The sequence below is a fragment of the Orcinus orca genome, chromosome 10 (genome assembly GCF_937001465.1).
Source record: "Orcinus orca chromosome 10, mOrcOrc1.1, whole genome shotgun sequence".
NCBI lineage: Eukaryota > Metazoa > Chordata > Mammalia > Artiodactyla > Delphinidae > Orcinus > Orcinus orca.
Window position 1 is genome coordinate 21,109,806 of NC_064568.1, and position 23,674 is coordinate 21,133,479.

Here is a 23,674-nt window from a genome sequence, read left to right on the forward strand (position 1 = left end):
TTTAACTTTTTAGGTATTTTGGCTACGTTGACCTCATCCATCCACTTTTCTTCCTATTTTCTATGTGTTCTTGCAAGAACTAGGATGCAAGATGGGGAAGGATTGCAGGATTGCTTTGAACATTCACATTTTTATTTCATTAAAGATAAACTCGCACATTGAGAGTAGGGACCAGGTTTTTTATATGTTGGAGTCTCTAGGACCTAGATGTTACGTAAAAGGTTGCTTAAGTGAACGAGCGAATAATTAAAGAATGAACGAAGGGATGGCAGGATTGAGGCATTTTAGAACGTAAAATCAACAAGACCTTGTATCCCCCATGTTTAACATCTTAGCCCCTGCTACCTACAGAGGCAGTATAGTGCAGTGGGGGAAAGGTTCGACTGAAACCAGGCAGCCTGGGTTCAAACACATGGCTTTGGCTCTAACCTGGGCATGTTACTTACATTTTTAAGCCTCAGTTTTATCGACTGTAAAGTGGGGATCATAGTTCCTACTACAATGGATGAGTTAATATATACCAGGTAGACAGAAGAGTGTCTGAAGCAGACACTATTTTTTTTGTTTTGTTTTATTTATTTATTTAGGCCAATTCTGGGTGACTTCTTTTTTTTTTCCACACACACACACTGTACTTTATTTTCACAAGAGATAAACTGACACCAAGCATTGTAAATGGATGACCACAACAAAAGCAACAACGATTGCAATTAGCAAACACAAAACACACTCATACTGTGTCATAATATTGACATTCAGTCCAGGAATCCTCCACTGTAACAGCTCCTTTACTTTGCAGTGAAAATTGATTTGTATATTTTTTGCCTCTCAGTCCTTGTGAGATTTTTTTTTATTCAAACAGAAAGTCACCAAAATTATAATCATCCTCATCAGTTCACTCAGTCCCATGTAATTAATTTTTTTTTCATCTTGATCTTTTGTTAGCACTTTTATGAGTTCATCAATTTTCCATTAGAGTTCTGAAAATGCTTATTCATTCAGTTCAGCAGTATAGTCAGTTACCAGAAACCTGTACTTGTCAGAGTCTTTTCCATGAGCAGACACTGTTTTGCTATTAATGTTTTTACTATTATTACTACTACTCTGACATATGACGCTCCCTCATAGGACACACAAGCCCCAGCTCGTCACTCTAGCCTCCTCCGCACTCACCATGTTCATACTGAAATAATTCCTCATTCCCTGATTAATACCAGCTTTCTCAAGCTTCCATGCCTTTTAATATATTTATCCCTGTGCTGAATGTCTTTCTCTTTTTCATGTTCTTTGTCTGCTGAATGCTTTTCTCTCTCCCTTCATTTCCCTCTGGTAAATTTCCACTCATCCTTCTGAACTCAGCTCCAAAGTCCCCTGCCCTTAACCAATTCTCTCCTTCCCTGTGTACCACCACCAACCATATCCTAAAGAAATTAAGTTCCTCCAATCCCGAAAGTATCCTCTAAATACTTCTCTAGCTCTCTTCCCATAGCGTTGACTTGCTTGTGTATATACCTGCCACCCCGCAACTGGACCGATTCCTTGGGATCAGGGTCAGCTTTACGTCCCAGCCACTGGCACAGAGACAGGCATACACTATAGGCCCTCGGTAAATATTTGTCAAGTGAGCAAAGTAAATGTAGCTTACACGCACAACTACATTGATCACATTTTGCAGAAAGGGCTTGTGAAAAGATTGAGCCAAATTGAAAATAAGATCTGCGTAACAACCTTAAAATTAGACTCTTTCAGCTTTCAGTCTTATTTTGTTTTCATTACCTAAGATGGAGCTAGTGTTCCTACGTTCAATTTTCCAGAGTTGATATTGTACTTGTAACCTTGAAATTTCATATACTGAACCCGTTGGAATACCATTTGGGGCATCGCATGATCAGATTTTAAAGCACAGGAGTCTCAGCATATGTACTGTAACCTTTGCTGCTTTATTCACCGTAAATACTTTTTGGAGACGTTTAGGAGAATTGCTGTAAAATCGGCTACAAGGATAGTTTGGCATACTTCTCTGCTCTTAGATTCAAACAGCTTTTCTTGGAATTTCAAGGAAATAAGTCATCAACATTCGATTGCCTTTAGTATGGAAAGGCATGGCAAGTGTATGCAGAGGGAGTCCACTTAATCTTAAAACCTCATTTTAGCCAAATCTTCCAATATATTCTTCTACCCCAACGATTCAGCCAAACTATCTGAACATCATTGGCTTTCCCTTTTCCTTCTTACTAAAGCCAGAGTTACCATATAGGCAGCAACGAAGCAGGAGTGGAAGAAAAATTGGAGAAATGAATCATCCCAAAAGTCAATAATGAGGTCCTGAAACAATCATGTGACTTTTGTGAGAGGGAAACATTCTCCTAAAATCTAGAAAGGTATTTGCTAATTTAATACTGTTCCAGCTGCCTATTCATGACAAAGAGACTTTATAAAAGTACACGTTCATGGTAAGACCTATTATTATCCCTGTTTACAGTGCCTTAAGAGAGAGGAATTAGTCTCAGCTCGATTTAAACTAATACAACATGAAGCATATTCCTCTGTAACCAATCCATTACTGTCAGCACCACATTCATGGTTCTTGTCCTGGAATTATTCCATGTAGTGCAACAACCGACAGTTTGAATGGCTACCAAGGGTGAAATATATTCAGTGTATCTGCTAACCTGGCAGAGTTTTAGTATTGGGGATTTGAGAGTGTTCGTCTACGTGAATGTGTGTGTATGTGTGTGTATTTTAATCCTCAAACTCATTTCAAGATGCTGAAATTATTTAAAGGGCCAGTAACAGAAATTGAATTTTGCAGGCTGTAAGTTCTGTCTCTACAGAGGTGAGCGTGCTTTCTGGTAATAAGTAGCCGTAGATATTTACACAGTGAAGTCACTGAGCTGAACATCAGAGTTGGTTTGAAGACTAGCCAATCCATGTGGAACAAAGAAATCGAATGCCATGTTTTAAAGGGCTATTGAGGGTTTCATAATCAGTACTTCACCTTTCCCTGCGTCATGTGGTTTTCCTTCTATGTTTTCCTGATATTGAAATGATGTGTGTCTTAAACCAGGAGCATTTAGATCTGTGCTGCCTTGTGCATGTGTGAGAATCAGAGTTTTCATAATAATAGCTTATAACACATGCCAGTTGTAATCCTCAGGGACCTGTCCCCTGTGCTGTTTCGGTTGCCTCTACCACCTCCCTGAGGTGCTAAAGGGGAGGTTGCTGGGTCTTCAGATGAAAAATCAAGGCCCACGAAGGGCAGAAGGACATGGTCTTAGAGAACAAGGAAAATGCACTCTAGTTGGCGCTACCCGGAGTAAATTTACAAAGAATGAATTATTTGTTCATTGATGTATTGCCAGCACAAGAAGGCACTCAAATATTTGTTGAATACGTTGAACAGAGCCACTAAACACCCAACTGGAATATTTGTATTCCGTACTGGTGCCATTTAACATGAATTACCTTAAAACGTTTAAACCCAGTGCTGATACTTTTGGTAGACCGTCATCTCAGAAAGAGGCTATCGGAATAGCGTTACAGCTAAATTGTCACTCCAAGAAAAGTCATAAACATAGTATGATAAACGCTTGGATGGAGGGAGGACGAGGTAGATGGTCAATTCAGCTGAAAATACAATATCTTAAAATCTAGGAAAGGATGAGAAAGCTCTGGAAGATATTTTCTCAATTTATTATAGAAATCAAATTTCTTTGTATGTTTTCTGCTTTTGAAAATGCTTAAGTGGATATCCTTGAAGATTCAAATCTTATATTTCAAAAGGAACATGGCAAAGAAACTTTTAAACACTAGTTTACCCACACCCACTCTCTCTCTCTGTACATCCATCCATTTACCTGTCCATCTATCATCTACCATCTATTTGTCATCTGTTGTTTCAACCCATACTAGAAGCACATGTCATTTGCCTTTCTGGCGTGTTACACATGCTTAAGAGGCTTAAGGAGGAGGTTTGAAAAGCTACCTTTATATTTTTCAGAAAGAAGAAATTGAATGGAAGACTGCCATTTCATAATTAAGGAGGCCTAATATTAATGTTTTACAATATAGATTCATTGGGAAATAGACCAAGTTACCCATTTCAGCTAAACCTGTTGAATTGGCCACAAATAGTTACAATTTAAATTTACTAAGAACACATGCAATATATGCTATAAGAGTACAGTTTACCTCCCAGCTGAAGTGAAGTCAGTAAGTATTTCATGGGTGTTGGACACCAACCAAGATTGTTTTGTTCACTCCTTGGAGAGACCAAAATACGGCTCAGTGCCTGAGATGGCAAAGAGTTGGGGCACTATGGAGAGGTGGTCCCAGCTTGAATCCTGGTAGCACCACTAAGAGGGTAGGTGGCCTTAAGCAGTCATCTACTGTAATCTCCTAATTTCAGTGAAACATAAATGGAAAAGAATGGCAAATATTATTATGGAAAGTTAAAGCCTTTGTCATATCAGATGCTGAGACATATTATAAAGGAAGAATGATTAAATGTTATGGAACTACACAAAAATTGAACTGTGTCCCAGAACAAAGTAGAGAACCATATATATAATGATATGTAAGGATGTAAGAAGCAGCATGGTAAACAGTGCCGAGAGAATAACATTGAGAGTCTTTGGGGGCTACCCTTCATGGTAGGTGCTTTATATTTTATACTTTATGCTCTAAACAACTCAGTAAATTCAATATTATCATTCCCCATTTTGCAGAGGAGGAACTGAGTGAGTTTCAGAAAAAATTACTTACTCGGCCCCATAGATTCTTCCAATGTGGGAGGGCCAAGTCCAATCTGACTTCACAGGAGGAGAGAGCACATCAGAGGGGATGAGATTGAAGGACACAATTTCTGCCCCATAAACAAGACAAAGCGTTAATATTGGTAACTCAAGTTGAACATAAACTCTCAAGTAGATAAGTGAACAAAGGGTCATTTCACAGATAGGCAATAGCAAATAATAGGCAATTGCAAGGGAAATACTCAAGTTGGTTAGTAATCAAAAAACTGCAAACTGAAACAATTTTGCAGTATTATTTTGTACCTTTCTTATTAGCAAAAATAATTTTTTTAATATGATGTGGTTTATAAACATATATACCTTTCCCTAAGATGAAAAATTAGTAAGCGTATTTGATATCTTGATTCAGGTGATGGTTATATGAGTATATACACACATCAAAGTCATCGAACTGCACAGTAAGAGTTGTGCATTTTACTGTATATACGTCAATAAAAAGGAAAAAAAACACTAAAATATGTTAACTGATGAAATCAGAATTATTTGTGAGAAAATAAAGGTGGAAATAATTAGATGCTGCCAAGGTTAAGCTTAGTATAAAACATTCAGCATGGAACTCCCCTGGTGGTCCAGTGATTAGGAATCTTCCTTCCAATGCAGGGGATGCAGGTTCGATCCTTGGTCTGGGATCTAAGATCCCACATGCCGTGGGGCAACTAAGCCCGCGTGCCGCAACTAAGACCCGACACAGCCAAATAAATAAATAAATATTAAAAAAAAAAATTCAGCGTGGTGAGTATAAAGCATTTAGCCCACAAATTTGAAATTCAACTTCTCTTAAGAGCCAAAGCTCAGAGGAAGTTATGATCACTTACATAACGCACAGTGGTCATTAAGGTAAAAACAAAGCAGCTGCTCGAAGGAACAGTCATCACTGGTCCTAAAAATCAGAAACTGCTCCCATGTGTCCTTGTAAAGTGATATTATATGAGGTAATGAACTATGTCCTGAACAACACACCTAAAGTTATTAAAATAATGAGTTTCTGAGGGTTGTTTCTTACGTTGTTTCTCAACATAAGCCAGGGGAGTGATGCCAGAACACAGTTTCTAAAAAGCAGTTTTGGGCTTCCCTGGTGGCACAGTGGTTAAGAATCCACCTGCCGGACTTCCCTGGTGGCACAGTGGTTAAGAATCCGCCTGCCAATGCGGAGGACATGGGTTCGATCCCTGGTCTAGGAAGATCCCACATGCCGTGGAGCAGCTAAGCCCATGCGCCACAACTACTGAGCCTGTGCTCTAGAGCCCACGAGCCACAACTACTGAGCCCACAAGCCACAACTACTAAAGCCCATGCGCCTAGAGCCTGTGCTCCGCAACAAGAGAAGCCACCTCAATGAGAAGCCTGCGCACCGCAATGAAGAGTAGCCCCCACTTGCCGCAACTAGAGAAAGCCTGCGTGCAGCAACAAAGACCCAAAGCAGCCAAAAATAAATTTAAAAATAAAATAAAATAAATAAATCATACCAAAAAAGGAGTTTTTACCTCGGGAAACCTTATGGCTCAGTTTTGTAGGTTTCTGATGATTCTAGCTTAATCCAAGAATAAACTTAGTGAATCTAGAGCAATGGTTCTCAATTGGGGTGCCAAAAGGAACCCTTTGACCATCTCTGGAGACATTTTTGGTTGTCACAGCTGGTGAGGAGGCTGCTACTAGACTCTAGTGAGCAGAGGCCAGGAATGCTGTTTAATACCCTATAGTGCACAGGACAGCCCTTCCCCCCAGTAAGGAATTATCTAACTCAAAATGTCAACTGTAGTGAGGTTGCAAAATGCTGCTCTGAAAGAACGAATGTGTAGTCTTCACTGAGACCATCCTCCATAAACACTGCCTCTCACAACTAGCTTGGATGGAAAAGGAGAAAGTACTGGCTTATTTACATAGGGGGAGGAGGGAGTGCAGGTGTAGTAATTATGGCCTGGCCTTCTTGGGGCATGATAACCCCTAGAAAATAGGAAATTGCCCAGGGAAGTATGTTTCTATGGCCTAGCAAGAGCTGCCTTGTTAGACGGTAGGTAGGTATTAAGTGTTGATGCGGCCTCTCCCCCAGCCAAATTGTATAAAAACTAGTCAGCCCATAGCTCTGGGCTTCTCTGGCCTGGCAGAGTCTTCCTTCCATGTAGATGTGTCCACAGAAGGTATTAGAGAGGCTCCCAGGAGCTGTATCAACTCACTCATTTGTGTCCTTATCCCATTGGTTCTTTGCACTGTTTGCAGGCTTACTGGTAAACTGAGGTGAGAGCATAGAAGCAGCATCCAAGGCATCGTTCTCGACAATTGTTGAACTTTAACCAGACTTTGAAGTCTGGCCCAGCTCAGCAGTGGACACAGTTGACCACCAATGTTAAGAAGCCCCTTTCTGTCCATCTGTAGTCACTGATTGTCTCTGGTTCACATCTTCCCAATGTCACCTCCAGAGGGAGAGAGCTTTCTTCCCTTAATTCTAATTTGGAAAATCCCTAGGAAGGTCTTTGAACCCTCTTCCATCACTTGCCCACAGAAGGATGATTGTATTTCCATTAGATCCAGTAAGGAGAGAAGCAATTCTCCAAAAGAATGGGATATTCTGTTCAGAAAGGGGGTTGGGGTACGAGGCAGTCGAGACAAATAGATATCCAACCCTCCCGGAAAATACATCAACTTTTTAACAAACTTTTTATTTTGAAATAATTTCAAACTTACAAAAGAGTTGCAAGAATAGCACACACACAGACACACACAAAATGTATGTCTATCAAACCAAATTCACCAGTTGTTGACATTTTCCACATTTGTACTGGTGCTCTCTCTATCTCCCCCACCTCCAAATGTGTGTAATTTTTTTCTGAACCATTTGAGAGTAAGTTACACTGTTTACCCCTAAATGTTTCACGGTATCTTTCTTAGGATAACGGACATCTCTTACAGACCCATATAACAATGATCACATTCAGAACATTTAACATTGAACCTATACTGTTACCTAATATGCAATCCAGTTGTATCAGTAGTGCCTTTATAACAACTTTTCCTCTTGATCCAGGATAACAGACTGCATTTAGTTGTTATAACTCTTTAGTCTCCTTTGCTTTCAAACAGTTCCTCAGCCTTCCTCTGGCATTCATCACACAGACATTTTTCAAGAGTATGGGCCAGATTTTTGTCTCAAGGTTTCTCATGATTAGATCTAGTGATGTATTTTTGGCAGGAATACTACCCAGCGGTGTGCTAGAACCAGTTAGTACCATCTATGAGAGCCAGTTTTCACATCTCTTCCCAGCTCCATGTTCTGTAATGTCATACTGGTAGCTTGAAATCAGCCATGGTGGGAATGTTCACACCATGGAAATCAACAAATGCTACACATCAGAGCTTGTACCCCCTCCCGCATTTCTGGTTGTGAAACATTTACATTTAGCAGCACAGCACTGTATGTAGATGAAGTTATATCCTTCTCAGAACGTATCAGAAGGCACATGATGCTGGTCTTCCCAGTTATTGGTGATATCTCATCCCTTGGTTAAGATGGTATCTGTCAGGTTTCACCATTGAAAAGTTACCATTTCCCCTTTGTAATTAATTCTCCCCTATGGAGAGATCCTTTGTGATTATGTAAATATTCTGTTTCTCATCTAACTTTCACCCAATAGCTTTTACTTATTGAAAAGTACTGCCTGAATCAATTAGTACTATGACTGTTGCAAATTGTCATTTTTTTTATCTCTTTCATTTCTTCTACATTTATTTGTTGGTGTTCTCCAGGTTGTTTTTGTTTTGTTTTTTGGTAGACTTAACCCTTAAATAGATGATTAGTAGTAGACTTGGAAACAAACGGAGGTCTCTCAACGTTTTTGTCAAGTAGTTCTCCATCTGAAGTATTTGTGACCAAGTTATGAATGTTCATTGCTATGGTGCAGAATAAGTTTCCATGGAGTACTATCAATACATCAATACAGAAAATGCAGAATGGGTCTTCAGAAATAGTTTTCCCATTCTATGTGAGTGTGTATGTTTGATGGTGACATACTGTCCTACCAAGAGTGGAGGTGGCATTTGGAGTCATTTTTCTGATCTTAACCTGATTCCAATTTTTACCAAAAGCATGCCTTTAGGACATTCCTGGTGAGATTTGCACTGGCGTTAACTAAAGCACGGTAAAGTCGAAAGAGTCCAGAGTCAACATGTGCTGCAGGATTGAGTGGTTCACTTCTTGCCCCTGGCCCTCAGCGCCATCATCTGTAAAATCATAGGAGTCATATTTTCACAAAAGTCCCTTTCAAGTTCTAAAACTTTCTTTTATTCTGCTTTCCTACTTGGGAGTCAAAACCTAGAGGTCACCTCATTAGCATGATGTCTTGGTCAACTGAGCCAACAAGTCAAGGACCAAAAGTGAGATGTCGAAGGTGGAGCCTGAACCCAGTGACCTCGTGATTGGATCCATAATCCTGTTCAATGAGCTTTGGGAGTATAGCACCAGCACTTGATACTGTTTCACATTACCTCTGTGCATTCAGCCACATCCCCTGCTTCACTCCTCTGCTTCTCTTTGTTTATCCTTGACAATCATGGAAACCCACTGAAGGATCCCATTACCTCTGCCTTTGAGGTGATCCCTTTCTCAAGTGTTAGCTTTCCCAGCACCTATAAGGTTACCTCGGTTGCCATGGTTGTAAGTAAAGGAAATGTTCTATCCAAGAGCAGACTGCAGTTTCTAAAGAAGTTTTACCCTTCAGACATGAAACTCCAGAGTTCTGTACAAGTCTTAATTAAATTTCACCATATGAAATCGCTGAGAACCAGGCAAAATAGTATTTTCTTGATGAATCCATTGTTTGGTGAACTCCACGCACAAGTTAGGTAACCTTGACAGTCAGTTTTAGAACTTAAAATATGTTGCCTTGTATTTCCAGAACAGTGGTTAACTGAAAGGTGAGGTGGGGCCTAAGATGTGTAAAAGAATGTGGGGCTTTGCCAAACCACTCATTTTCCTCTCTTCCTGGAACGAGATTTCTCAAAGGCCCTACTGTTCCGTCCCACCATGGCCTTCCTCCACCAGAATTGTGTCGGGGCCACTGGTGTAGGTGAAAAAGTCCACAGGCAAGCTTCGTATTTGCCTGCCCTCTCCCCTGGAGCTGTCTGAGCCTGGTACTTTGCATGCTTTAGCTCCTCATTTCAGCATTTTTAATATTTGATGACCCTTCCAATGTAGAGAAATATCTGGCAACTTCCTTAAGAGTATCTGTTTGAGGTCTTTTAATTTACTAAACTGAAAAGGTGGTGTCTAAAATATTGTTCCAGTGACTCATCTAAGGTTCTGAGGACGCAAAGGGGTCCCAGGGTGTCAGAGGAGTTGGCAATAATTTTCAATATACTTTATTCATCTTCAGTTTTTTAAAAAAACTATTTGAACTAACGCACTTCCCCTCTTCTCTCTGATTTTAAGACAGATTTGACTTTAACGAGTTCAGGTCTAATTTAAACTCAAACATGTTCTTGAGTTCCCCTGTGAAGCCCTCACCCCCATGCCCCACATGAGTTTCTATTTCTTTGAAGATAAGGAATTTAGCTTTTCTAAAATTTAATCTCGATCAACACCCACCTCACCTGTTGGATTAACTGCTTCATCATCTTTCACCAGATTAGAAAACGACTGTCTCTTGCCTGAAAGACAGAGGGCAATTGATTTCTGCAATCAACCTGGCTTCTCTTTGATTTTATAATCTGTTTATAGAGATTATAGGCGAGCTTTGAATTCCAAGGCTCTGGGCCTGTCAGCTTTTGAAGCGAAAAACTTTGAAGCAGATCCACTGCCTCAGGTTTCAGAAGGGATACTTAGTTGTTGGAGGATGAAATATAAGGGAAACACAGGTAATTATCACTGTTGACATTATAATATCCCAGGTTTGGGGTTTGTTTATTTTATTTTATGGCTTCTAAAAGAATTATTGTTATTAGTTCTGGGTTTTTTTTTTTGTTGTTCTTGTTGTTTTTTTGAGAAGCCCGATCAAATCACTTGGCCACTTGAGAGAAAAGCATAAACCTTCCAGAAATTCTTACTGAGCTAACTGCTTCTATAAACCTACCTAGTGTGCATTTACTTTAAAACTACTTAATTACTCACCACTGATGCACTTGGTATAATTAGAAAACTCTCCAGCTCAGATTCAACAGGTAGAAAGAAGAAAGAAAAAAAAGTGTAGGGCAATTTCCAGACCCACGTTCTTAAACACTATGCACTTTCAAGTACTAATTATATAGGATTTATGCAAGGAGGGGGTTATATGGAATTGTTTTAGCATGTGTTAATGCTTATAAGCTAGCATCTCACCAAAAAAAATTTTTTTAATAAAGACCCTGCTCTACTACTCAATGTTGTAATTTATCACATAATGCAATAATGGTATTTACATATGTCATCACATTTAACAAAATAAATGAAGGTGCATGTGAGTGTTATTGATAGAGGCAATACCCCGACACAGTTATGCATCCGTACCAGGCACCTGAAGAAGTATTCCTGTTAGTTACAGCCTCAAACTCCTATTTTTCTTTGGGATCTTAAAGGCTGAAAAAATAAAATAGTGGACGGCCTCCCTGGTGGTGCAATGGTTAAGAATCCATCTGCCAATGCAGGGGACATGGGTTTCCGTCCCTGTTCCGGGAAGATCCCACACTACGTGGAGCAACTAAGCCTGTGCACCACAACTACTGAGCCTGTGCTCTAGAGCCCGTGAGCCACAACTACTGAAGCCCGTGCGCCTAGAGCCCGTGCTCCGCAACAAGAGAAGCCACCACAACGAGAAGCCTGCGCACCGCAATGAAGAGTAGCCTCCGCTCGCCGCAACTAGAGAAAGCCTGTGCACAGCAACGAAGACCCAACGCAGCCAAAAATAAATAAATAAAATATTAAAAATAAATAAATAAATAAATAAAGTGGTGGTGGGGAGGGTCGAGTGAGTACCAGATTTCCTTCTGGGAATGAAAATGTTAAAAAGTAGAAAAAATAAAATAAAATCATGGAAAAATGATAAATTAGGGTTCATCAAACTTCAGTATAAAGCAACAGAATTTTTATCTCAAGCATTTTCTGTAACTGGTTCTTCTTTTAATTTTTAATTAATTTATTTGTTTTTGGCTGCATTGGGTCTTCATTGATGTGCGTGGGCTTTCTCTAGTTGCAGCGAGCAGGGGGCTACTCTTCGTTGCGGTGCACGGGCTTCTCATTGCGGTGGCTTCTCTTGTTGAGGAGCACGGGCTCTAGGCACACGGGCTCAGTAGTTTTGGCGCACGGGCTTAGTTGCTCCGTGGCATGCGGGATCTTCCCGGACCAGGGATCGAACCCGTGTCCCCTGCATTGACAGGCAGATTCTTATCCACTGCGCCAGGGAAGCCTTGTAACCTGTTCTTAAGGCTTACATTTTCTCTACAAGAGTATAAATATTAATTCAATAATGTCTCATTGACACAGAAGTAGAACTTATATTTTTTATAATATTTGCATTGTGTGTGTACCAAAATAACTGCTATGACACAGGAAAACACTGAGCAAACTAATCTAAGAAAAGCAGAGCTTCAAAATGAACTTAGAGAGGTAAAAATTATTCATTTAGAAGCTGTCTGAATTTTCAGTTTCAAAGTCATGTGTGTTCCTTCCAGAATACTGCTCTCAAAACACAATTTCCCACAGCTAATTAAAGTGCTGGCGCGCGCGCCCTCTCTCTCTCTCTCTCTTTCTCTCTCTCTCTCTCTCTCTCACACACACACACACACACACACACAATGTGGCTTCCCCTTAACCCTGGATACGTCTCTCCACGCCCCCCTCCCTTCCCCCTGCAATGGTATGATCTGCGTTCAATCCTAAACTGAAGGTACCAAGCTGTGACAGCTTCCCCAACTCCACAGCCATTTGCTACGACCTAGGGCAGCCTGCGTTCAGTGATGCTTTCCTTTTCCACCGACAGGGGCAAATCGAAGTAGACAGCGAAACTATCTTCAGGTTAGCGGCGCTTATTTTACAGGTAAGAACTGACAAACTGCCTCTTACCCGCTCCTTTTGTTTGTTGGGTTTTGTGAACTGCCTGCCCTTCTGAATCTTTTGCATGGGCCAGTGGCTGACGGCTTTTTAAAGCCTTCTGGTTGTTTGCCAGTATAAGATGTGAGCCACTGTTTTCTGTTTTAGTGTGGATTGCATGAGCGAGAGTGTGATATGTCTCAGAAGAAAATGAAACTTAGACTTCACTGAGGAAGAAGAGTTAAGACCGTATTGCTGGCAAAGAGCTCCCGGTGGCTTGAATTTGGGAGGCTGCAGTTGTTACAACAGCTGTAATTTGCATTTAAATTTAGTAACTTTTGTATACTTTTTCTTGAGGTGGAGTTAAAGAGCCCTTTAATTCTTAAAGGCACATGTAGCTGAAAAAGCAGTGTGTTCCATGCTGGTTTAGAAAAAGAAAACAAATGGCATGTGTTGATTTACCTGTGTCATGGTTTAAACAGTCTGAGGCCAGACTAAAAAGTGTGCTGCTCCGAAGGACAGGCCTTTATCTCGTGATCTTCAGAACATTAAAGGAGAAATAATCATCTATGCTTTTTCAGATAGATTTGTCTCTTCTGTTAAAAACAAGAAATAATTATTGGGTAATAACGATTTCTTAAATGCCACATTCTTCTCCAGGGTCATATGTAGGGAAGGTGTTCCTTGTGAAAAAGTTTTCAAAACAAAACTCAGGCATTTTAAGAGGGGAAAATGATCAGGAGTACAATTCTTTTAGCTTAATCACCGTCAATACAAATTGATCATCTATATTTGTTTTTTATTTCAGGAAGCCAAAGGGGATTACACCAGGTATGGTTCCTTTTCGAATATTACTATGCAAAATAACCCTAGCTGAATCTTTTAATGCTATTTTAAATAACAATGGATGCAAAGCAAAAGAAAGTAGATCCCCAGGCGAGAGACTGAGGTCTCTTTCCTCTTCAAATAGAGACCTATTCTTTTTGTGAATGAATCCGGGAATGAAGCTTTGCAAGCCAGAGTGACAGCAGATTGTACTCAGAAGTCCTCCAAAGTTCTATTTTCCATCATCTGTGAGCAAGACGAAGAAATCTATAAAAAACTTGGGTAGCCCGTGCTGATTCTTTAAATTTATAATAATCCTGTGTTTAAAGAATTATACCATAAGCACAAAAAGATTAAATCCATCAGCTGCTTAGTTAAGGGATTAATAGGGGCTTTCTTTTTGCAGCTGCCCTAAAGGGGCCTCACCCTTCATATATTTGACCTAACAGTTGTATTGTTGCCACCGAGGCACTTACTGGTTCTAACTGCCTAACTGGCCAAATCGTCAGAGAGTGTTTATATTTGAATTCACCCTCTATCTGCTCCATTCTGTTCTTTTAATGCAATAGTTGTGTGGGGGTAGTAGAAAGGGTTAAAGGTGGAGGCAAGACCTCCAATTCGAAGCAGCTCACAGGCCAACGACCCACAAAGCCTCGCCTCTACAGTGTTAATGTTCCACTGCTGGTTAACCTTTACCTGTAGATTATTTACAGATCAACTAGTACTCATTCCCAGCCAAGGCTTTGACTAGTGTGCTGAACAGGCTGATAACCAAGTAATGCCTTCCAAGCTTGAAAACGTCCACTCATGGAGTCATGCTTCACCTCAGAAACTCCAAGCACTTTCCACATCTGCCCATTTAATGCGGTAGAATGACTGAGGCTTCCACTTAGCACGCCATGATCCACTCACCACACTCTCCTTTTAGCTCTGTTTTGTGCTATATTATTTTTTAAAAAACTTTAGGTTAGGAAATATGCTTTGAAGGACTCATAAAGATCAATGAACACCGAACTTTTTTTAATTAAAAGAAAATGTCAGAGCATGAAAAGAGGATAAATTAGTCTCTAGGTCATTAACAACAAGAGCGGCTGTGTTCTCCACTGTTGTCTTCCCTGGAGGAGCCATGTTTCCTAGGAAGATCAGATATGTGAGGAATTCCATCGTGTAGGGGGTGAGTCTGAAGTTGATTTATAAATGAGGGCTTCTGAGCCAACAGCTCAGCCTCTGCGGTCTGTGAACCGCTAACCCTTCCTCCCCCACTTTCTCCCGGTCAAGCGTGTGATGGACACCCTCTGAGCTTCATTTCCTCATCAGGAAAATGGTACCTCCTTCGTAGGTCTGTTGTGAGATTAATTGTATGTAAACATTGCCCAGGGCGGTATCTGGCATGTAGCAAGCTCTCCATACGCTTTGGCTATTATTATTAACTATTATAGTATCATTATTGCCCTCATCATTATCATCCTGTCCCATCTCTTGGCAACCTCTGAAGAGGCTTTTGAGATGTAGTAGGGTCTGAAGAAGCTGTAATCACGTGTCAGGGGAAAGAATCAAAGAGAAAGATTGATTCCACAAACCTTCCTTAGGGAAGATCGCTTGCCTATGGCAGGAGAAGGCTTAGAAGGAACGGTCCTTGGGTAGTACAGACGTTTTAGCCCTAGGATTTCAAGGTTGGTGAGTCAGTCTGGCCAAGCACAAACCAATCCTTTTCCTTAATTTCAGTGTGTTCCTGGTGGTTTCCTGAGTGATTACTAGACTAAAGAAATGGAGGACACTGTTCTGGAATTGTCTAAACCACACTGAGTAGTAGAAGGAGCTTGGGACTAGGAATGAAGAAACTAGCACCGTGACCCTGAATGCCCTCTGTCCGTTCTCAACCTCGGTTTTCTCATCTGTAAATTGGGATTAAGGAAAATGGGACTTGGCAGGGTAGTTTTGAGGCTACGAATGATGTTTAAGGACTTTGTAGATGACAGTTTGTTTTACGAGCATTAGTTATTACTGATGAGGGTGAAAGAAAGAATAGGAAATGTGAACTTTTGTCATTGGGTATATAATGAAGCAGAATTCTGGTTGACTGTCACCACCCCTTCCCTATCTGATCTCCTCCTCCCCTGAATGGAGAGGGTATATTTTTCCTCCAAAGTTCTATTATAAAACTAATTTAAGAAAATCAGGCCAAAAATTTAAAAATACCATGCAGCGGTGTGGTGTAGTGATCAGAGTAAAGACGCTAGAACCAGAAAGCCTCACCCAAATCCCAGGTCTGCCACTTATTACCTATATAATCTTGAACAAGTTATTTAAACTCACCAAGCCTCAGTTTCCTCATCTGTAAAATGGGACTTATACTAACAGTATACACCCCACAGAATTGCTATGATGACCAAATGAATTAATATATACAAAGTACTTAGAACGGTTCCTGCAGTCTCCACTTTCATATTCCATCAAATTGATGGACATAATTTATCACTCCCCTGTTGTCTTAAATATGAATTGTTTCCCATTTTTTGCTGATATAAATAATGCTTTGATGAACATCTTTGTGTAGTTGGGATTGGGGTTGTCTGTGATTTTTTTTTTTTAAAGAGTTTTTGATTTGGACCATTTGTTAAAGTCCCTTTTGAGCTTGTTACAATATTGCTTCCGTTTTATGTTTTGGTTTTTTGACCCTGAGGCATGTGGGATCTTAGCTCCCCAACCAGGGATCGAACCCGCACCCCCTGCATTGGAAGGTGAAGTCTCAACCACTGGACCTCCAGGGAAGTCCCTGTGATTATTTTCTTAAGTGATGTTTCTCAGGTGGCGAACAAGCAAAGGGAAATTCCTCAAAGGAGGCAAAGTATGAAGCGCTGAAATGGAATTTATGCATTCTTGATACCGCTAAACTAAAATTATACAAACTTCATAGCTTTATCCAGTGACGTCTCCTAAATGCCTGAAATGGGTCCGCACCCATCTAGGCAACTAGGATGCAGAGGTACTTAGGCAGGGGCCTTCCTTCCAGAGAAATTTGACTTTCTATCAAGAGCTACCTCCGTGGCAGTTCTGAATTCCACTTCTCTGTTTGTTTACATGTCAGTGGCTGCAGCTCTTAGCTTTTAGAACGTCACTGAGGTTTGATTGTGGATCAGAAAAAGTCCCCAATTATTACCCTCCTAGACCAGGGCAATGTGGCTTTTTCAATTAAAACAGTGATTGAACACCTAATTCTTGAGGCTGCTGTGGTCCACCCACTCCTCGTGAATATGGTCTTCTTTCTCAAATTTAGAATTTCCAAAGCTGAACCCACCACCATCCCAGCCCCCAGACCAACTCCTCCTCCAGTGTCTCCCCTTGAGTAACCACCATTCTCTCTTGAATCATCTCTAAGGATTTTCTCTTTTCCCTCCCACCTTCTTGTCCATCTGTCAGACACCTCCCTTCTTTCCTTGTCTTTATCAGAACGCTGGCTTTCTCAGCCCTTAGTCTCCTCCACTCAGCCTGACTGTAAAAGTATGTGTGTGTGTGTGTGTGTGTGTGTGTGTGTGTGTGTTGTTTCTTTGCCTGCTTTCTGTGACATTATTTTAAAAGTCAATGCCTGATTTCATTCAATTCCCACCACAGTTGTTATCATCACCATTTAACAAATTAATAGATGGAAATTTTAGGGCCAAAGAGACTATGTCACATAGCCAGTAAGTTCCCAGATCTGTTCTGATTCCGTTGTATACTACCACCTGCACATAACCCCCTGGTATCTTACTAAGACATAAATGCGATCATTGTTGTTGACTTCCAGACACCTCTTACAGTTTCTCATTGCACAGACACCCATCTTCCAAAACCCTAACTTGGCATTCAAGGCCCCCCATAATCTGCATTATACATTTTAACCTCCCACACTCTACTGCTCATACACCTTAATATCTGTTCCTGCCTCTCTTCTCTTTTCTTCACATGCTTTCACTATTTCGCCTTTATGGCTTTGCTCAAACTCTTCTTCCTAGAATGCCTTTAAAAACAACAGTCCTCCCCTATTTTGTTTCCTGCCCTGTTTCCTTGAGTATTTTAAGTTAACATTATCATGACCAGTAGGAAACCTTGCTCTCTGAAAGTTAATTAAAATAGTGGCATGGGGACTTTTTTCTTTAAATAGTTGACAGCCTGAATTTCCAAGTCAGCCCTTAAGCTGCAAAGATAACAAGCTACTCGGGTAACACAACACAGACAAACACAGGATTCCTGAAAGCTGACACGGCAAGGAGGCAAGGTTTCATCACTGAGCCAGCCGCAAATGAGTTTGTAAAAGCAAAGCATTTTCTTTTCTTTTTAAGATCCTGAAAGGTGGAAATTACTAAGGGAACTATGTGACTAGGGCACTTTTTGCTTATAAGAAAGAGTGAGTGACTACAATTTACAATTCAGTACTGGGTCACCATGAAGGCATATTGTCACCTAGCTTCAAATGGGAAGGAATAATTCACAATTTACAGCTGTGCTACTGGGAACAGCTGTTTTCCCATGGGAGAGGAACTTCTCTGGATGCCTTGAGAGTAGTTAGTGAAGGGAGGGGGGAACAAGCAAAGACTTTAAAGAACTTCTACTCTTACACCTCTAGAGCACTTGAAGCTCTAAAATATCATTCCATTTCTGGGACCTTTAAAATCAGTTACAATGATAAAAATAGCAGCTCCCGTGGGCTAGGTGCTGTGCTGAGTATGTCCTTATTCACATCAATGGGGAGGCAGGAGTGAAGACAAGAGCTTTGGAATTTAATTGCCCAGGCACTTGCTGTATTACTGTGGGTAACTAACCTCTCTGGAACTCAGTTTCTTTGTCTCTATTACTTGGTATTACTATTATTATTGTTAATATGTTTAACCTTTCCACCAATCCCGTGATGACAGGCGCTACTGGTATCCCCATTTTACAGAGAGGGAATCAGCTTTGGAGGGAGTAAGTAGTTGACTGTCTAGGTCACATGGCTTAGAGAGTGGCCCAATTAGGACTCCACGCCTCATGCTCTCCACCTTTGTCAGGAGTCTCCTTTTTTGTATCTCCTTTTTTTGTATTTAATGTAAGAATCATTACCTTCCTTGCTGGCAGAATGAAGAAGGCTGACTTGACAGAAATTTAACGTTTCTGTCTGATTTCAGGCCAGGGCTGTAATGAATCAGCAAAACACTTTTGTGAAAAACCTATTAAGAAATGGCTTTTCTCTCTCCTGGTGTCATGACTCTATTTTAAGGTTTGACTTAAAGATACACATAGGTTCTTTTATTAATCAGTTCAGCGCATTAATATTTCATTTATTTTTAATGATTGGTAAATAATTCTACGTGTCAGGCTGTTTAACATGTTTTACAAACATTAACTCATTGTCTCCATCCATGAGGTTGGTGGAATATTATTCCCACGTTACAAGTGAGATTAAGCGATTGTGTGTGGATTATGTTTATATTACCATATTATGGTTTAACGTTTCCCCATGGCTTGGCCAGATGTGTAGAGTTGCTATGTTGAATAAACAAACAAGATAAGAACACATAGGGAACCACAGACAAATAAGTGTGGGAAATACGTGGTTAAAAGCTAAACAGAGTTCTTTCCGATGAAGTTCGAATCTGCTCATGTGCGTGGCGGGTCTCCCAGAAGTAGACACATAAACAGTGTTTCCAACACTTATTTGTCCCTGATGTGTGAGTCTCCTGCCAGAGCGGTGTTCTATGGACTTCACTTTGTGAAGCAGGGGATTATTTATTTGCTGAAAGCTCAGTATTAAAATGCCTTTACAAGATAAGCAGTTTTGGCAGACCTTTTCTTGGTACTCCTTGCCAGATTATTGCATCCCTCGATTTTAATTCCAGTAACTCTTGGGGTAAACATTCATCAAGTTCTGAACTTGCTTTTTCTGAAGAGCCCTGAATTTGGAAGGAATCATCCATCCCATACAGTGGGTGCTTTTTCATCTGCTCTGTGCAGAGAATGTTAGGGCTGCCCAATACTATGAATTGGAACCCTCATTTCATAGCTGATGAACTAACAAGTGACATATCCATGACAATTCAGGTTGACAGGACCAGACCTACAGTCCCCAGGTCTCCCTGACCATCTCAGATTTACCATTTTGTCTTACACTTGTATCAGGAGGCCTCCATGGATCCTTGCTGTCCCTGATAGAAGGCAGTGAGGACAGCAGGCAGTGGACTCTACCATGGTAAGTGGTGTTATCACTGGAGTGGCCCCGAGGCTAATATTAGTCACTTGAGGACATAGCTTAAGAGGGAGAAGGCCGGAAATGAGCACGCAGTCAGCAGTGCCTTTGGAATACCTTGTCTTCTTCTCATTGCTCGACCTTATTCACTCCTGTAGATTGAACACCTAATACCTACAACGTGAGAGGCATTGGACCAAGCGAGGGCTGTGATGGAGGCAGACTGAGTTTCCCGCCTTCCTTTTATTCCTGAGCCACGGTCCTTCTACATCCTTTATAAGAGACACTGGAGAAAGGCCTGGGCCCTGGACTCAGACAGGCAGGCATGAGGTTGAGTGAAACAAGCCCTCCTCATCTGCTAGTGGTGCGACCTTGAGGCAGTTTTAAAGCCATCTGAACCTAAGGTCCCTTTTCTTTCGGAGATTCGTTGTGAGGATTGAGTGAGATCAAGCACCTTGCAGGGTGCCCGGTACAGAATGGAGACTTAGTACTTGGGAGTCTGGTTCCACTAAGTCCCATCTAGTATACTGAGATGCATTTGAGATGATGTTGCTGTTGTTGTTTTGCCATCTTAGCCATTTTTAAGTGTACAGTTCAGTGGCATTAAGTACATCCACATTGCTGTGCAACCATCACCGCGTCCATCTCCAAGATCTGTCATCTTGCAAAATGGAAACTCTGTGCCCATTGAGTGATAACCCCTCTCCCTCCGCCCCCAGCCTCTAACAGCCGCCATTCTACTTTCCGTCTCTATGAATCTGCCTTTTCTGGGTGCCTTATGGAAGTGAAATCATGCAGTATTTGTTTTTGTTTGTTTGTTTGTTTTTGCGGTACGCGGGCCTCTCACTCTTGTGGCCTCTCCCGTTGCGGAGCATAGGCTCCGGACGCGCAGGCTCAGCGGCCATGACTCACGGGCCCAGCCGCTCCGCGGCACGTGGGATCCTCCCAGACCGGGGCACGAACCCGTGTCCCCCGCATCGGCAGGTGGACTGTCACCCACTGTGCCACCAGGGAAGCCCCAGTATTTGTTTTTTTGTCACTGGCTTCTTTCACTCAGCATGGTGTCCTCAGGGTTCATCCATGTTGTAGTGTGTGTCAGAATTGCCTGTACTTGAAGGCTAATATTCCATTGTATGTATATACCACTTCGTTTAGCCATTCATCCATGGATGGATACTTGGGGTACTTCCACTTTTGGACTCTTATGAGTAATGCTGATATGAACAAAAATAGGTAAACATCTCTTTGAGACCCTGATTTCAGTTCTTTTGGGAAGAGAGATGCATTTTTAAGAAGAATCCCTGGCTTCCAGATAGTTAAGTATATTCTACTGTTCATTGGAGTGGGGGTGGGGTGAAGGCATAGGACTTGAGGATGGATATCAGATCCTTGTTCTACATCATCAGATCTTACTTACCAAAATTAATCCTTGAGGAGCCCAATACTTACATTAAAATATTGTTGTAGGTGAATATTTATTGACATGGAAAAATGATTACAATATAGGAAGTAGGAAAAAAGCATATATATATTATCCATTTTTATAAAAAAATTATATATACCAATATGTTCAAATACATGATACAGATATAAAAACTGGTCCTTAAGTTGTAGCATCGTGCAGGAGCCCCTCAATTTTTTTGTTCATACAGCCCCTTTCATTCTCAATATGCATATACTTTTAATTATTTACTTAATTATATAGTTATGTACATGTAGAACTATATTGACATCACATACATTATAAACTATTGTCAAAAGAGTAATGTATCAAAAGGAAAGAGATAGAGTAACATGTTCCAAGAATGAATAAAAATAAATATCATTAGAAGTTCTAGTATTGGGAGTTCCCTGGCAGTCCAGTGGTTAGGACTCAGCGCTTTCACTGCTAGGGCCAGGGTTCCATCCCTGGTCGGGGAACTAAGATCCTGCAAGCCACGTGGTACAGCCAAAAAAAAAAAAAGAAAGAAGTTCTAGTATATTCTTTCTGCACACCTACAGATCTCTCTACCACATAGACTGTTGTAGAGTAGATTCTGAAGTTAGGCAAAGCTGAACTGGATTCCAGAGCCCACTTCTCACTGGTGAATAATCTTAGCTGAGTTACTGAACATCTCCAAGCTGCAGTTTCCCATCTGTAAGTGGGAATAATTACAGTTCTTTTATAAAAAAATTTTTTTTATTGAGATATGTTTTTTTTTGAGGTATGTAATATTATATTAGTTTCAGGTATAGAGCATAATGATTCAGTATTTGTATATATTGCAAAATGATCACTGCAATAAGCCTGGTTAACATCCAACACCATACATAGTTACAAAACTTTTTTTTTCCTTGTGATGAGGACGTTTAAGATCTACTCTCTTAGCAGCGTTCAGATGTGCAATACAGTGTTAATAGTGCATTGTGCCCTGCCTGGTTTATGGTAGGGGTAAAAAAAAATTAAGCTGGTACTATTGTCATGACTAACAGTTGTCTCGGGATGGTGGGGATAGAAATGTTTACAATTTTCCTTCTTTGCATGTCAGTGTGTTTTCATTTATTGAAAATGAAGATATAGTGCTTATGTCAGAATTTTTTTAAATGTTATTTTGTCTTGTTAAAAACCTCAGAGCTTAGCACAGTGACCTAGAGATCTCCTGCACTGCATCCTTTTTCAAAATGAATGTAAGATTCATGGAACACTACCCACTTGGCCTAACGGAAACTTCCCAAACCAAGGCTTAAAGCCCTTCCCTGCCACCCCAGAGCAGCAAGCCTGTGATTCCCCCCCGTATATGGGAGGCCCTGCCCAGAACCTGCTGGCCCCCAGGGGCCTGCGCGCCTCTGTGAACAGGCTCATTCAGTTCTCAGCACAGGCGCCTGAGGCTGGGCAGGCAGAAAGGAAGCAATTAAGACAGTGGAAACCTACCAGGGAAAAAGCTGTTGGCAGGGCAGACTTCATGGGTGTGTGATCTGTGCAGTCACACAGGGCCCCCTGCTCGGAAGGACCCCACTCTTGGTTTGATGCTCTTCTGTCTCGAAATCTTGAAATTCTCCATGATTTTTTCCCAAAGAAGCTCCACATTTTGATTTTTCACTGGGCCATGCAAATTGTAGCTTGGTCCTGGCTGTTGAAAACTGTAAAGCATTGGGAAGGCCCGGGTGTTGAATGGATTGTTAAAGAAGGGGTCCTCTTGTAGGTGTCTAAATGGGTACTCCATTGAGGAAGCTGGAACCACACAGAATTCTGCAAAACAGCCTTTTTGCATATATGTCTGGGAACCTCTTACCCTTTTCTGATTTCACTATGTTTGATCTCCCAGGTCTGAAGCACGGGGAGTAACAACCTTGACTTCATAAGGGCACTGTGAAAATCGAGAGAGAAAATGCACGTGAAAGGGTTACAACGGTGCCTGGCACCTGGAATACTCATTTTCAAAAGCTTCCTAAATACTCAGTTGCTACCCTGGTATCAACAATATGAGCTAGGTAGTATCATTATGCTCATTTTATTTTTTAAATATTTTTCCTGATGTTTACATTTTGTACTTCATTTATTTATTTATTTGTTTTTGGCCACACCCTGCGGCATGCAGAATCTTAGTTCCCTGACCAGGAATCGAACCCACGCACTCTGCAGTGGAAGCGTGGAGTCTTAACTGCTGGACCACCAGGGAAGTCCCTAGCCTCATTTTATAGATGAAGATACTGAGGTTCAGAGAAGTTGAGTAACTTGCCCAAGTCATACAGCTGGTTACCATATGGAGTTAGGGTTTGAACTCAAGCCATCTGATGGCAGAGGTCATGCTTTTTTCACTCCACCATTGTGCACCCTGCTTTCATCATCATCTATTAGGT

At 41.0% G+C, this 23,674-nt stretch overlaps 1 protein-coding gene across 7 annotated transcripts in view; it reads left to right on the top strand.

Moving 5' to 3' along the window:
* Positions 1 to 23,674, top strand: part of FRMD4B (FERM domain containing 4B) — a 334,728-nt gene that overhangs the window by 252,280 nt on the left and 58,774 nt on the right. For all 7 annotated transcript variants that reach the window (XM_033424804.2, XM_033424806.2, XM_033424807.2 and 4 more), the window contains 2 exons: positions 12,758 to 12,814; positions 13,616 to 13,638. In XM_033424804.2, the coding sequence (XP_033280695.1) occupies positions 12,758 to 12,814; positions 13,616 to 13,638 (80 nt within the window). The remainder of the gene's footprint in view (positions 1 to 12,757; positions 12,815 to 13,615; positions 13,639 to 23,674) is intronic.